Source organism: Lissotriton vulgaris, chromosome 5 (genome assembly GCF_964263255.1).
Source record: "Lissotriton vulgaris chromosome 5, aLisVul1.2, whole genome shotgun sequence".
NCBI classification, from domain to species: domain Eukaryota; kingdom Metazoa; phylum Chordata; class Amphibia; order Caudata; family Salamandridae; genus Lissotriton; species Lissotriton vulgaris.
Genome location: NC_141693.1, coordinates 1,368,402,594 through 1,368,420,295, shown reverse-complemented (window position 1 = coordinate 1,368,420,295; position 17,702 = coordinate 1,368,402,594). Strand labels below are relative to the sequence as shown.

Below are 17,702 nucleotides of genomic sequence, written 5' to 3'. Positions count from 1 at the left end.
GAGGTCTTAGCAGAGATATCAGTGCCCCAACAAATCTTGCTATGCACACCCATCATCTGAGTGAGATGTAGGAATGGAGATGTCAGTCACTTCCCACACCCTACTAGGCACACCTATTCATTACAGACAGAGGTCTCAAAAGAGAAGCCAATCCCTCCCCACACCCGACTATGCGCATTTGTCATCTGAGAAAGAGGTCTAAAAGGAGAGGACAGTCCCTCTCCACAGCATTCTAATCGCACATTTCAGCTGAGAGTGAGGTCTGAAAGTAGAAGCCAGTCCTCCTCCATACCCTACTACAAACACTTATCATTACAGAGAGAGGTCTCAACAGAGAGGCTAGTCCCTCTACTCATCTTACTAAACAGACCCGTCATTACAAGAGAAATGGCACCTCAAAAAAAGGTTACTGGTGACAATAGATATCAGAGTTAAAATAACTGAGCAAATAAACACTTTCTATTGAATATTTATCTGTTTAACACTCACAGAAATGTTACATATTTTTTGCAAACTGTGAACCATATCTTGTTTTAATACTATAAAGAAAAACCTTATTTTACTAAAATATTATCAAAACACAAAATATATTTAAAAAGTCACTCTACCAAACATAAACTCACAAAAATAATTAATTTACTTTAAAAATAAACATAGACATACACTGAAAAAACAAACGTTAAGGTAACATTATATTTAGGTGTGGTAAAAATATCTATTCTCATTTAAAACTAACCTTAGAAATTCTCAAAGAAAAATACGTTAGAGGAACATGATAAGTGAATTTGCCAGTGTAAACATTGATGTTTTGAACTAAAAATTACAGAAATTCACCAGTTATAGATAGCACTGCTACCTATAACTTGCACCATCACACGGTTTTAACTTTCCCAAGTATAACTGTCCGTTTGTTGGACAACTTAAATGTCAGGATTGTGCTAGACTGATTCTGAGCACCTGCTCAGGATATGTTGGCCTACGTTCTGCTAGCTCACAGTGCCCCATTTGTACCACTAACCTGATAAGGTAACAAATGGAATATGCAACCTTAGAACATGACAACCCTGACTCCCCAAGGAAATTGTGGTAACAGATCTAGAAACTTTTCGATTGGTTACTCATGCAGACCCAAAGAGTTACACAAGAAATACTCAGCAAGGTGTTTCAATATTTATTGAAGCATTGTGATTCTTATATAAAAGACATGCACTGCAATAATCAATAGAAAGAAACAGAATAATATTATGAGCATTACGAGAATGGTGAAAAAGATAAACAGTTCAAGCATCTTGCTCTAACATAGAATATATGCTTGCATATAAGTACTGTAATATATTGTACTCCTACCTAGTGCTACCTATCCTAATATGTCTAGGGTGGGTGAATCTGTTACAAGCCCTGTAGGGTGATCTACCTCTCCATTACCTGTGGGTAAGTGTCATCACAATGCCCGTCTGAGTGGGAAGGTGGGCAGCATAATTTGCAAGAGGTAGACAGGATCAGCTGGGGTGGAATTCTGGCATGTAGCGACCTCTCAGTACCAGCAAAATGCTCCTCTAACTAAACAAGGAAGTGATGCTGTTTATATAATAAATACCACCCATGTTACCATGCTGAAGTTCCGGTGAAACCACAATTGTTAATTGTCTTGTGAAAGCTTTGTCGCAGAATGGACAATAATAAGAACATTTAGCATAAAGAACTTAGGCCTTGTACAGAATGTTCAAGGTATTGTGATCATATTCCTACAACGTGGGAATGTAAGCAATGGGATTTCAGAGAATGTTATCCTGCTCAGACATGCAATGAAATGTGTGTTAAATGTCATTGTGTTTAAGAAAAGAAGGCAAATTAAAAACGTGAGCATGTAAAATTGTGGTGTTCCTATTCAGAACTAGTATGAGCCCATGACAGCACACCCGCCATGCCCTGCTTATGACGTCATCACCCATGACATTTGCTATGACATCATTTATGACATCACTGATAAAATCTCAAATGACACCATTGATGACATTACTGATGACATCATCCAAAGTTTGTTTTCTTGCATCATGCTGGATAAATTGCTATGGCTTTACACGTAGCATTGTTCACATTAACAATCAAACACAGATATATGGGAAACCCTCATTGAGTATGATGTTAAATCTGTATACATCTGTTCAAAGAAAACCAAAAGACTGAATTCCAATTCAAAAACAAATGCCCTACTACTGACAGCTTATATCTGTATCAAACCTCTGCCACACACCAAACCTAAATTAAGAAATTAAGTTGATATCAGTAGAGAACTGAGTACTGTGAACAGTGTTTACTCTATTACTCTATTGAGAGAGTTTACTTTAGACCACACTGTTTGCAAAAACAACAACGTTCACAAGAAAAACACCACAGGCTATTAAACAATATCTACTAAGAACAGTGCACACTCTATGCAATAGATGTAAAAAAAGACACTATTCGCTAAAATTAACCAAGATCTGAAGGTGTTAAACAGTCTACTACCTTCACAGTTCATACATTGGTGAAACCTTTTACAGATAGCCCGTCTTCTGAAGCAAAACAAGCACAGGTACATCAGTTAATAAGTGGCGCACATAGTATTTTATGTTAAGTAGAAATTGTCATGCTGAGACGATTCTCTTCAATAACTCAAGGCTGCTTACAATACTTAGTCTGTAGTGCATAGAATCTTTGCCCTCCTGCAAACTTTTTCTGCAGTACCCAAATACTTACGTAGAACATAATGAACATAAGTCTACCCCACACAGCTATGCAGCATTAGGATGACATGCATTCTCTAAATACTTACACCCTTTAGCTGAACATAAACTGTACACAATTAAGTGGGAAAGTAATATGGTACTTATCGCCACAATCTAAACTATAAAAACAAATTTGCACACTCACTGGATGACGTCATGAGTGGTGTCATCACTGATGTCATACATGATGTCATAGAACATGTCATGGATAATGTCATAAGCGAGGTCATAAGCAGTGCATGGCCGGGGTGCAAGTTATAGTAAGTGCTACTAACTATAACAGGTGCAGTTATGTGGGTTCTTTTTTTTTTGTTCAAATCGATATCTTTATTATTTAATGTTTGTATGTGTTTGCTCTTCTTCGGACACCCTAACATATAACACGAAATACGGAGTTCAAATGCTCTTACATCTTTTCAGAATGCCGTGCCACCCTGGCAAGCAACTGGCACAAAGCAAGCGCCTACTGTCTATTGTGAAGATGACCCAGTGTGTGACTGTGTGCTTTATATTCACTTTTCAATACCTTCATAAATGTACTTCAAGGAAAAACATAAGAATAACAAAATAGTGACCCGTTCACAAGAGGTGATTGCAGTTTAGCATTTCTTAAATAGAAGATTATTTAATTTTTTTCAAAAAGCAAGACATTTTGCATAGAAGATTTGAGAAAAAAGTGTGGAAAACTATTGAAGTCCACTTCCACCAATTTAAGAAAGAGTTTTCAAATGTTGGTATCTTTATATAGCAGGTCAGAACTGTCACAAAATGTACCATTCAGAAGAAACCTACATTTTGGTGGAGAATTCACTTACAACTAAGTTTCGGTGAAAGACCGTGCTATAGATACATGCATTTACATGAAGGTAACTGTTTAAATGAACAAAATGACAAGTTTCAGTTACACTCCAATTTTAGTCTTCATAAAAGAAACTGGATAAGGTTTCACATTTGCAGGCCTCCTATCGAGAGTTAACTAAGCAATGTTAACATAAGGTGGTCATTTCTGAGGTAACGTTTGGGTCAGTACTGTTCATGCATTCTATTACAGTCAGGCTTTCTTCTTGATAACTTGCGCGTAGGTGTCCGATACAAACTGTGCGTCTCTCGCTCCGAGATTGACAGACGCATATGTGACCTCTTCGGGCGTTGGTGGCTTGCTGTCTGGGGCTTGTTTGCCCTCTTTGAAAACAACAGTGCTGTACACGATAGAGTCTCTTTTCACCGCGGAGCCACTCGCATTCTGATATATGTCACGATCTTCGGTAACGTTTGCAAGATATGAGCTTTCATTACTCTGCAAAATTAAACATATAGAAATTCACTTGAGTCCAAACAGTAACCATTAGCATGTTTCTGTGTTCATGTGATTTTTGTATCTCCACCCCTTAATTGATTTAATGTTTCCCTGTCGATAGAGTTAAAGCGCTTCACATGTCCTATTTTGTTTCTATTCTATACCTGTCTTTAACCAATACCAAATAAATATTTTTTTAATCACTAAATTAGCACCAAGAAGCACACCATATAGAAAATCTTTTCATAGGTTGATCTGAAGCCACAATAAAGTAGGCATTGATACTGGGTAAACACAGTATGATGTGCTATGGTATAACTCCATTAAAAGTCAACATTTTTCCGGGGTTTCGGGGGGGGGGGGGGGGGGAGGCGATTGAGGGGCGGAGGTACATGTACACAAAACTCGTGTGCAAAGTTAAACAGGAATGAAGACAGTTTATCTTTATTCAGGGAAACAACTATTAAGCATCCACAGATAATTCACCAACACTTTCATTTAATGCATATCTCCTGGATTCAGCTTCTCTGTATCATTCTCATACTGCAGACATTACTAAATAATAACTTTTAAAATAACAATGTTGTTTAAAGAAAATCTTAGGATAATATCCTTGAGACTGAAAAGGTTCAGAGGAAAGAATCCAGTTTGGAGGACTTTAATAAAGCGCCACAACGGAATTGGTCAAATTGAGCATAAAAATGACCTGCCCAAAAAATTACAAACCAGGCATAAATGACGAGACCAGGGGGAAGGAGGCAGATAATCTCAGACACAAAAGGGGTCTACAATAGAATCAACAGAAGGCGGACATCAACAAAGTAGATGTTCGTCTATTTCAGAGAGGAGAAACAGTGCTTAGACTGTCTAACAGCTATAAATTGCCTAATTAAAAAAAGATAAACAAACTCAAAGCCTCACTTGATTATGTAGCTTACGTTTTACAGGAAGGTTCGAGATTTTTACCTGTTTACCATTCTTCTAAAACTATTGCTACCAACATCTTGGAGGAAACATTTCACGAAGATAAATTGGGGAAAACAATGATGTCTGGAAGAGAACATGAAAAAAACAAGCAGCAGGCTGGAGAGATACACAGGAGACCTACTGATCTTTCCCATGATTGAGACGAAAATTAGCTAAAACCTTCAGGAACTATCCTGAAATGAAACCCACTCATATGGAACAGTTGCAGACTGGAAAATTGTGGTAGGAGTATTGAGCGGTGACAATATGTTGACCGAAATACCGACAACAAAAATACAGAGAAGGTAAGTGGACAGAGGGAGGTATACATTTAGTATTCTTAACTTCACATTTACAAACCTTGAAGAGATATATATGTGTATATATATATATATATATATATATATATATATATATATATATATATATATATATATATATATATATATATATATATATATATATATATATATGTTTCAGCAAAAGCCCTTGAGCTTTCGAAAAGGCACACACCGCTCTCTCGTGCCCTCCGGCTGTTTGTGCCTCGCATGTTTTTATTCATTTAAGTTGATGAATTAGTTCCGCCCTAAGTGGGTGTGGGCTTCTGGTTGCACGCTACGCATGCTGGTTACTGAAGTCCATCTACACGGAGTGTTGATTCAAACCTTGAGTAGGCTCAGTCCCCCCTTCTTGTTTGCTTCCGTTAAAGACCTTGAGTAGGTTAGGAATGCAGGCAGCAATTCAATCTCCTGTCGAGAGTGCGGACTTGAAAGGAGTGTAACAGTTCGTCTCCCAAGCCGCTCTCCTGTTGACTGGGAAGTCTTAAAGGATGCTGGTGCTCTTTCCCACGGCCAGGGCAGCCGTGTAAATTTGTGTTTCAGCAAAAGCCCTTGAGCTTTCGAAAAGGCACACACCGCTCTCTCGTGCCCTCCGGCTGTTTGTGCCTCGCCGTTACAAAAACTGTCCTGAACCAATGAAAAGTGTTATTTTCAGGTCACATGACCCGGGCTTTCATCATTTAGAAACCAAAACTGTTCTGCACCAATAAAAAGTGTTATTTTTAGGTCACATGACCCCACGCGCTTACGCGGCGCGCCCGGGGACACGCCACGGGGTGCGTCACGTAAGCGCGTCAGATGATTACGTTGCGCGATCGTATTCGCTCGAGTATTTCCGGGTGCGCTTACGCCGTGCGCATCACACAGACGCGGCTACGCGATACGTCATTATGTTTTCGTTTGCGGCAATAGCGCTAACGGGACGCTCACTGGTGCGCGACCCGGGGCGCTCAGAAAAAATGCGCTTTCCAGTGCGCGCACCGGGGCGCACACCAGGAGCGCAACAGAAAAAAAAAAAGTATTATATCAATATACAATATAGGATTCATTACAAAAAATATTACATTTCATAGGTTTGAGGCCCTAGATATAGTTAGGAATTAGCATTTAAAAAACCTATGAAATTCACTGAAAAAACCATAGGTTTCACACCAGTTATAGTTAGGAATTAGCATTTAAAAAACATATGAAATTCACTGAAAAAACCATAGGTTTCACACCAGTTATAGTTAGGAATTAGCATTTAAAAAACCTATTAAATTCACTGAAAAAAACATAGGTTTCACATCAGTTATAGTTAGCAGGAAGTTTTACTCGCATAAAACCATTGAAATTCCCACGTTATAGTTAGTTGGACTCAATATAACTTGCGCGTGCAATGCACTGCTGATGATGTCACACATTACATCACTCATGACATGGTCAGTGACATCACTCATGACATTACTGATGACACCATCCTTGTGACAGAGTGACAGACCTCCTTTCACTGTAATGTAACCCATGAAACACATATTGAAAAATATAAATTACAATTTTCAAAAAAATGGAGATACCCATACCTGTTACAACAACCAATTCAATAATTCCACCATCTATATACACATCCACTCATTCACCAACAGTTCTATATAGTCACTCATACATATACTCACTCATCATATGTAGTGATTCACCTATACATCCTGTTACACACCGACAGTCATCCAAAAGTTACTCTCACACATACTCACACATGCAAGTAAACTATTGAACATCCATTTATTTGCATATACAGCTATACACACACTACCACCTTACTTCTAAGGAAACTTACACATACTTACTCTCTTAAACAATCACTTATAGAAACACATAATTATTTAAAGAGGAACTCTTTCAATATCTCACTCTCACATATACTCACTTATATACATAGACTAGATTAAAACATATGTAGTTACTGATAAAGACACTAGTGAGACAGTCATTCACTAATTAACACACACATATACACACTCATCCACCCATACAGTCCTGCACATATGCTGTCTTCAAAACACATACAAAGAGAGAGTTAGTCATTCATGCATCTATGTGATAAGTAATACCCCCACGAAACCATACAAACACTCATACTGATACTAAAAAAACATCTAATAACCCATATACCTACACATGTACCTACTCACCAACCCATGCAGCCACTTATACACAAAGTGAAACACTAATACATATATATAAATATTTAAACATTACTCACTAATATATGTATTCACTAAGAAACACTTAATAAGCCAGTTAACTAATCAATTTTTATTAAAGAAAACATCCATTTAGACACTTATTTAAACATTTATTCTTCCATCAACTTTTACATATACATATATAAAACAAATTTATTTTTCAAAAAGACACACATTTACTGGATGGCGTCATCAGTGAAGTCATGAGTGATGTCACTGACCATGTCATGAGTGATGTAATATGTGACGTCATCAGCAGTGCATTGCACGCGCAAGTTATAGTGAGTCCAACTAACTGTAACGTGGGAATTTCAATGGTTTTATGCGAGTAAAACTTCCTGCTAACTATAACTGGTGTGAAACCTATCGTTTTTTCAGTGAATAAATATATATATATATATATATTACCTACTGGCAGTCGCCAGTAGGTATTTATAGTTAGGACCTAATTTCCAAAGGAAATCTGCAACATTCTATTTGGAATAACTTTGGCGCTGGTGGGCAAATCTACGCGAATTTCTCCAAGAAGATGGCCTGCTCCGCTACCCTCCTTCCCCAAGAGTTTGTGGGTGATTCGTGAAGCAGGGGCCGAGAAAAAAGGGGGTCCCAAAACGTGTTTTCCCCATGCAATTTTCCATAAGACCTTTAGCCAGGGCTACAACCCGAACGGCTGAACGGAATTACACCAAATTTGGAAAAAAGGTAGAGTTTGGTTCGCAGATCACACTTTTTGTTAAATGGTGTAAATCCGTTCAGTAGTTCCTGAGAAAATCATAAGTAAAATCATAAGTATATCTATAGGAGCTTACCGTACTCTGTGCTGTACTCTGTACAGTACGCGTACCTTCCCGAGCACGAGCTGCATGCTGATTGGATGTCAACTGTCTGTCAACACTTCAAACCAGGAAGTGTTGGCAGCCATCTTGTGCCTCAGTAGAACCGAGGCACAAGAAAGCAGAAAACAAACGTGCAAAACACACAATGGGGGCAGGGTAGACACTTCCTGACCCTCTAGGCCTGCTCACCTACTGTACCCCGTGGGAAAAGAAAAAAACTTGGTCTGCTTTTTTTAAAATTAGCCCCCGGGGGACCAAATCCCGGGGGCATATTTTAAAAAAAGTGGGGGTGGGGGCCCAATCCCCCCCACACTGCCCCGGGGACCGCCACCCCCCTGGGCAAAGTAATTATGCTAGTGGGAGGCACACGGACCCACCGCAGTCCCGGGGATAGCCACCCCCCGGGGCAAAAACACATTAATGATGGGGGCCTCTAAGGCCCCCCGAGCCCCGGGGACCGGCACCCACGGGGCTTTGTTAGTAAGTATGCGGGGGCTCATGGCCCCCCCCGCAGCCCCGGTGACCCTATCTCCTGGGGCTTCATTTAAAAAATTAAAAAACCTGTGTGGGGGGGCCCCCCACACGCCCCGGGGAACGCCCCCTCCCCGGGGCACTAATATATAAAATAGGGGGACCATGACGGACCCCCCAGCCCCGGGGACCACCAACCCCTAGGGCTTTGTAGATGTTGGTAGGGGGGCTGCGCGTCCCCCCTACTGGAGCCCTTGATGGCCCTGGGGACCACCACCCCCCAGGGCCGGCTCCTGCAGTGCCCCAGGGTACCCACCCCCGGGACACTGCTGTTTGCTGTGGTAGGGCGGGAGCCTCGTGGCTCCCACCCTACCACAGCAAACTGCTTTGCTTTTCGAAAGAGAGAGCAGGAAACCTGCTCTCTCTTTCAGAAATCAAAGCTGATTGCTTTTCTGTATGGGGAGCAGCATGTTAGCTGTTCCCCATGCAGAAAAGCAATGCAGGCTTCCGCAGGATGCGGGGAGCCGGCAGCAACCGTAGGGGCTTGGGACCCCCCCACGGCCCCCAACAAGGAAGGCCAGCCCTCGGGGGATGGGGTCCCCGGGGCCAGAAGTGGCCCGGGAGGGGGGCCACGCAGCCACCCTCCCAAAAAAAATTTAAATGAAAAAAGTGCCGGCCCCGGGGGATGAGGTCCCTGGGGCTTTAAGGGGGGCATAGGAGGGGGTCTATGCAGCTCCCCTCCACAAAAATAAAAAAAATTAAGTTGGCCATGCCCCAGGGGATGGAGTCCCCGGGGCCTACTCAGCCCCCCTTCTTAAAAGTTATTATTTTTTTTTAAACGGGATTGGGAGCAGGCCACACCCCCTCCCTGCACCTCTCTGAAAACACACCCCCTGGCGCGTTTGCAGAGGGGGAAGTAATTCCTCTTGCATACTGGGGATCCCTGGGGGCCAACTAGCCCACCAAGTGCCTCCAGTATGTGCCAGAAGGCTCCCTTGCAGAGAAGTGTAAAGAGGCCACGCCATTTTTACACCTCTCTGCAACGGAGACCCCTGGCGCATACTGGCGGTTGCTGGTGGGCTAGTTGGCCCCCAGGGAGCCCCAGTATTCAAGGGGAATTAGTTCCCCCTGTGAAAAAGCGCCAGAGGGCTGCGTTGCAGAGAGGTGTAAAAAGGGTGTGGCCTTATTACACCTCTCTGCAACGCAGCCCCCTGGCACATACTGGAGGTTCCTGGTGTGCTAGTTGGCCTCCATGGACCCCCAGTATACAAGGGGACTTAATCCCCCAACTTAGAACGCGGTACGGGGTGTGTATGCACAGTTGTGAAGTAGGGGGCGGGGCTAGAGGTGATATGTGTGCAAACATGTTCCGTGGTGCGTTTTAAGTTGGGGAAATAATTCTTCTTCAATCCAGAGGTCCCCTAGGGGCCAACTAGTCAAACAGGAACCTCCAGTAAGCACCATGGAGCTGCGTTGCAGAGTGTTGTAAAAAGGGGGCGTGCCCTCTGAACACCTGTCTGCAACGCAGCTCCCTGGCTCATACTTGAGATACCTGGTGGGCTAGTTGACTCACAGGGGACCTCAGGATTGAAGAGGAACTAGTTCCCCGACCTAAAACGCACCACAGGGTGTGTTTGCAAACATGTTACTTCAGGCCCCGCCCCTTCCTTCACTATTGAGCAAAATATTCCTGTAAAATCAATTGAACTACGAATTCCGATTTACTCACCTGTTATCACAAGAGACGTCAGTACTGCATCTTTGAGCGCACTACTGATCCTGAAAAGTAATTCTAACCATACTACAGTAACTTGAATTTCTTTCATAGACTAACATTGACATGTTTTACTTGGAATTTTTCTAAGTGTGGAGTTTTGGAACTTTAAAATATTCCTCTAAAATCAGCCGAACTACGAATTCCGATTTACTCACCTGTTATCAGGCGATACCTCATTGCTGCATCTTTCAGCCCACTACTGATCCTGAAAAGTAATTGTAGCCATACTTACAGTAACTTGAATTTCCTTCCATAGGCTAGTTCCACTGGTTTCACTTGGAAATTTTTCTAATTGTGGAGTTTTGGAACTTTAAAAAATTCCTCAAAAATCAGCCGAACTACGATGTTATCAGGAGAGACCTCATTGCTGCATCTTTCAGCCCACTACTGATCCTGAAAAGTAATTGTAGCCATACTTACAGTAACTTGAATTTCCTTCCATAGGCTAATTCCACTGGTTTCACTTGGAAATTTTTCTAATTGTGGAGTTTTGGAAGATTTCAAAATTCCTCAAAAATCAGCCGAACTAAGAATTCCGATTTACTCACCTGTTATCAGGATGCATCTTTCAGCCCACTACTGATACTGAAAAGTAATTCTAATCATAGTTACAGTAACTTTAATTTCCTTCCATAGGATATCATTGCCTGCTACATAAAATATATATAAATGAAAAATAAAAAAATAAAAAAAAATTAGAATTTCAATATTTTTAAAAACATTTATTTTTCAATTTATATTAAAAAAAGTAATGTAATTTAAAAATAAATAATTTAAAATGATGTAGTAAATCAGTATAAAAAATTAGAACAATTAATACATTTAAAAATTATCCTTTACAAAACCTTTGAAATTCACTGAAAAAACATAGGTTTCAGCCACGTTATAGCTAGGAATTATTATTTAAAAAACCTTAGAAATTCACTGAAAAAACCATAGGTTTCAGCCACGTTATAGTTAGGAATTAGCATTTAAAAAACCTTGCAAATTCACTGAAAAAACCATAGGTTTCACACATGTTATAGTTAGCTGGATATTTCACTCATACAAAACCATTAAAATTCCCCCTAACCACCCCCAGCTAACTACAACTCGCGCGTCCGCAATGCACTGCTGATGACGTCACATATTACATTACTCATGACATGGCCAGTGACATCACTCATGACATCTTGAAAATTATATATTTTGTAACCAAGTAGAACGTTTAGTCTACCTGAATTTTGTTAACGGATTAAACCGGATATAATTCCAGCTGCTCTTTTTGGCATTTTAAAGTTGAGGACATTCATTACTCAATGGCATTCTTACGATTCTATTTTAGATGAATTGGAGGATAATTACCAAATACAAGTTGATGCATTATGCAGTAATAATTGCTTGTAGGTAGAAATGGTTGAAATTTGTTTTTAACATTTGTAGTGTCTACATTGTATATAATATTTATAATGTGTGGCCGTTAATTTTGTAAATATAATGAAATTACGAATGCAACATATGAATGTAAGCAAAAACATCGCACAGTCTGTTTTCTAGTTTGGTTACAGCTGAGTAGATCATGTGATATGGGCGCGATCTTAAGCAGCATTTAAAATGGCAAAAATTCAGTCAGTCTTTATGTGATCAAGGGCTCTTGAGCCCAAAACTTGTCATCTGCCTATGCTGTACTGGATGGAAAAGGTTAAATAAATCATCTTGCATATAGAAGTGGTCCGTTTCTCCGTCTTCGCTGCTGCGCTGTGGTGGAAGTAGCTGGAGTTGCTGTTTGAGATATATATATGCTAAATCTATACATACTCATCTGTTGATGTTTTGGTTCTCGATATTCTGGTCAGGGTATTGTGACCACTCAATATTCCTTCTTCAATATTCTGGACCCACAACAGATGGAACACATTACAAATGTAGAGTATTTGAATGAGAAAGTGGACGAGCAATGAGAGAGGGAAGTCATGATTTGTGCTAGAATAGCTAAATATAACGACTGAATTGGGAAATTAGAAAGCGAAAAGAAAGAGGAGACATCACAGCAGAATACCATATTAAAACATGGAATGTATATTTGAAGATATACAGAATAGATCTCAAAGATCTAATTTTTGACTTGTTGGACTTCCTGAACGTTCTAGAAGGGAAAACTGAAGGGGTCAAAATGATTACATGGATCGCTAGCTTTCTGGAAGAAGTGCTGCAGATTGATAAGAAATCTGACCCAAAGCTGCTCTTGGTTGCCTAAGCACACTGAATTCCAATTGCAAAACATAAAAAAAGATATGCCCCTAAAAAAGGTAATTGTATTTTGTCAAGGGTTTTTGATTAAGAAAAAAAGCTGTCTATAGTCCTGACACTTTTGTTTTTTTTACAACTGAGAGCTTTTGATTTGCAGTGTTTCTGGATTAATCTTTTAATCCTGCCAGGCATGAGGTCGTGTCAATTTGAGATAGAGAAAATGGGGGTACCTACTTCCACTGTGGACTCTCAAATTTAAAATTCGCTTTGCCAGGTCAAATGGTACGGTGATGAAGCACAGATATTCCTTGACAATATTCAAAAGAAGTTAGAATGGATACTGGATGTTTGAGTGATGTGGCTGAAATGGCAAGATTGTCAAACAAGGGAAGAAACTGTTTTGTAACCAGAGATCAGAATGGCCTCTATAGCTGGAATGCTTACAGCTTATTTCCTGTTGGCCACAGAGAGTTGAGAATACACTGCTTTGACCAGTGTATGTGCCCAGTCAACAGTTTCATATATGAGGTGTGGAAGGTCGGGGACTAAAAGGAAGGAAGTAAGGAGGGGGTGGAGGTGTGGGTGAAGCTTGGATGGAAGAGGGGATCGGGGCAAGGAGAGGGGAGATAAGGGAATGACACATAGGAGATAGCACTGTTTACTCTATTAGCAATAGGATTGTAGAACAGGTTGTAATTATGAGTGTTAACAGATTTATTAACACTGGATAATGACAAATATTAGCCTACCTCAGAGATTCCAAAAAATAGATTGCCAAGTTACAGAAAACACATCTTAAATAGGGCACAACACCTGGTCGTAATTGGAGGAGGTGATTATCCTAAGTTCAAGAAATATTATTTCTTGTGACTCAGCAGCATGTTGAGAATTCCAATAATTGTAGGTGGACTGCTTGAATGGCAAGTAGTAAAACAGATGAGCAGGGGAGATGAATAATTGCACAGCTATCAGTAGGGAAGTGATTCATACCTAGACTTCTTAAGGTCGCCCTACCACAAATGACCAAAAAGCTCTGATAACATTCAAAATGGCTTTAACTAATAATGCTAAATCGATCATTATAGGCAGCACCTTCAGCTTGTCTCTGTCACAAAGCCACGCTAGCAGGCAGTTAAGGGAATTAATTCTGTAAAAGTCAATTAAGTAGTGTTGATTCAAATGTACTAGTTAAAGGATTTATGTTGGGGAAAAATGGATCTAAAACAATATATAATCATTGCCCTTGCTTTAAAATATCAATAAGATGAAGTTACTTCTTAACGTCTAAAGATCTAGAATTTTTAGGGGGGTCTAAAAAATGTGCTATATTTTCAGACCACATAAGCATGGAATTTATAACCAATTTTGTCCAGGTGTACAATAAAAATCCTAAGGCAGGGGGAGGTTCAACAACTTGATGTTAGAAAAGAAAGATTAACAAAGTACCTCTCAGGAAAAAATGCAAGGATATTTTAAATTACACCTTACCACTGCACCATTAATACTGGCACAGGACGTGTTTAAAACAGTATTATAAAGGATATGCGGAACTAGGGAGATTTGCAATATCTAGAATCATTAGAAAGTCTCAGTTCAGCTACTAGCGCAACTCAACTAGGCTGATACCTCTCAAAAGATGGTAGAGGCTAGGGTGCTCCTGAAAATACATAACGAGAAAGAGCAGCTGCTTTATGCTAGGTTTTATGTTCAGCACCTGATAGAGGAAGCCAATAAGTTGGGCAAACTCTTAGCATGGCAGGCCAAAAGTACAAAACATTTCAGGGAAATTCATTGCATAGAACACGGGGAAACTAAAAAGTTAGTTCATGAACCATTTAAATTGCGGACATTTTTCATATATTTTATTGATATCTCTACACTGAAAAACTATTTTGAATGCTGGACTGTGAGGATTATCTGCAGGGAATATTAATTTCAACTATACACAGCCGAGATTCTAACCTGGTTATTAGAAAAAAAGAATTGGAACTAGTGATCAAAAGCCCTGACAACATGTAAATCCCCTCAACCAGATGGAATGGGAAACCAAATTCACAAGTCATTCTGCCATCATCTGATGCCAATATTATTGAGTCCTTTCAACCACATCTGTCAAACCAGGCAGCCTCAAAAACCCTTTAAGGAGAGGATCTTTTCTACAGACCCCAAAAAATCTTAAGCAATGCGCCTCTTATATTCCTATGACTCATCTAAACTCCAGTTACAATATTTTTATGAACACTCTCCCAAATAAGCTATCGATTGGTTTATGGAGAATGGCGGGATAAAGTCAAATGTAACTACCTACAGAAACACATACCCTAATAAACCTGCTTTTCTAGAATGTAAGAATGCTCCATGGCCCATTGTCTTTAATGTGAACTGGTGAACTGGAACTTTACATGGGTTGCTTTGAAGAATAAACACACGCTTACCCAGTACTCAGATCAATCCCTCAAATATATGTGAGGTAAAGGATTTGTTTAAGGATGAATAGAACCTTTGGTATGGCAATTCAGATGAGCTGGGGAACTCAATAAGAATGTCCCTGTCTCCTTTACTTTTTGCTTTATACTTAGAACCATTTATGTTCAATTTAAAATGGCTGGCACGGGGTGTAAAATCAAATAATATGCGGATGTCATCACCATATCTGGCACCAGACCTAGATAGTGTGAATAGGACTTTAGCAGGCATTAAACAATCATCAGCAATATCAGGTTTTGCAATAAACTATTCCAAAACAGAGTTATTAGCAAGAGGACATACCAGCAACCCAAAGTACTATAAAGGCTGATAATGTAGTTTGCAAATTAGGGATTTAGGTGGATAGTCATTTTGAAACATTATACAAGTTAAATTATGTCCCATTAGTTAAGAAAATCTCTAATCAACTGTAGTCAATTGTTGTGCCCTTTTGCCTATTGTTTCCTTCGTCACCCCTCACTGCCCACGCCGCTGCGTCCCCTGCGGCTCAGCCCCCTGACTGCCCATTCGCTTTCCCCGCCTCCCAGCTGCTCCTCACTCCCACCACCCCATACATGCCGTCCAATGCGCATGCCTGCGCCCTTCTGCGCCTGGACTGCGACCAGGGCCTGAATCCCTGGCCCACGCACCTGCCATGACGACCGCCGCCACTACGACGCCAGCACTCTGCAGGCTCTCAACCCCGGACCTACCCACAACTGCTTCAAGGCCGCACCAAAACGCACACACGGTCCTTTCACCTGCCAGAACTGAAGCTACACCAGCCACAGAGCCGATGAACCACCCGCCAAGAAAGACCTCAACCACCTCCGATTCTTACTACTGAACACGCCGTCGAGCTCTGGGACCTGCTCAACACAACCTCCCCGGAGGTCGTTTTCCTGACAGAGACCTGGTTGAACAACTCCTCCGCACCCGACATCGCCATAGCATCCCAGACGGCTACAAGATCACCCGCAGAGACCGCACCAACGGGGTCAGAAGAGGAATCGCCATCGTCCACAAGAACAGCATCAGGGTCTCGACTAGCACCGCCGAGCACATGCATTTCCAGATCCACACTGACCCCAACTCCACCCTAAGAGGTACCCTTTTCTACCGCTCCCTCGGACGCCGCCCCCAGTTCAGCGACTCCATCGCCGACTTCATCAGCACGCACGCCCTGACCTCCACCGACTACATCCTCCTTGGAGACCTGAACTTTCATCTTGAGAACAACAACAACAGCAACTCCACCACCCTGATCGCCAACCTCGGACTGAGCAACTCGTCACAATGCCCACCCACTCCGCCGGCCACAAGCTCGACCCCGTCTTCTCCTCAAGCCCGCACATATCCGTCAGCCACACCACCAAACTCCTCTGGACCAACCACCGCTACATCCACTTCACCTTCCAGAAACCCACCACAAACCACCGCACCCAACAGACCCCCCGCCGCCACAGGAGCAAAATTACAGAAGACCAACTACATGCAACTTCGCTCTCAGCCCACCCACCGAACCCTCCAACACCGACGTCGCTGCCCACATCCTCAGACGCTGGATCGAGGACTGCGCCAACAACCTCGCCCTGCTAAAGAAACACCCCCACCGCGACACCAGCAAGAGGGCCAGCTCTTCACCCCAGAACTCCTAGATTCCAAGCAAGCCTGCCGGAAACTAGAGAAGAAATGGCACAGTGAACAAACTTCGAACAGCCACGCAGCACACAAGGACGCGGTCCGCAACCACCACCACCTAATCAGGGCTGCCAAGAAGATCTCCTTCAAAGACCGCCTCGACAATAGCGCACATGACAGCAAGGAGCTCTTCAACATCGTGAAGGAACTCTCCAACCACAGCTCCAACACCAATGACATCCCGCCGTCGCAAGCCCTGCGCGACTCCCTCGCCACCTTCTTCCAGCGCAAGATAGCAGACATCCACAACAGCTTCAACACCCAGACAGCCCCAACAGACAGCAACACAAGAGACCCTCTGCACACCATCGACCACGTCCCCTTGCTAGCCTGGGCCAGCGTGATCGTCGATGACACCATCAAGACCATGAGCACAATCCACTCCGGCTCTACGTCAGTCCCATTTCCGCACCACATCTCCAACAAAGCAAGCAGCTCCATCACACCCCACCTACGCAACGTCATCAATCTGCCTTGGAGCGGTGTAGAGCAGCGGTCTAAATTGGCACCGTGGGTTAGTTTCACCAGAGCCGTAACTCCTCTGCAACTCCTCCAAGGCCATACCGGACACTCCTGCTCTCGCCGCAAGTGATACTGCCTGAGGAACCGTGCGCTGTGCTCCTCTGAT

At 41.9% G+C, this 17,702-nt stretch overlaps 1 protein-coding gene across 1 annotated transcript in view; it reads right to left on the bottom strand.

Moving 5' to 3' along the window:
• Positions 1–3,081: 3,081 nt before the first annotated feature.
• Positions 3,082–17,702, bottom strand: part of LOC147712614 (uncharacterized) — a 268,396-nt gene continuing 253,775 nt past the window's right edge. The window contains exon 5 of the mRNA XM_086923318.1: positions 3,082–4,065. Coding sequence (XP_086779444.1) covers positions 3,820–4,065 — 246 coding nt within the window. The 3' untranslated portion in view covers positions 3,082–3,819. The remainder of the gene's footprint in view (positions 4,066–17,702) is intronic.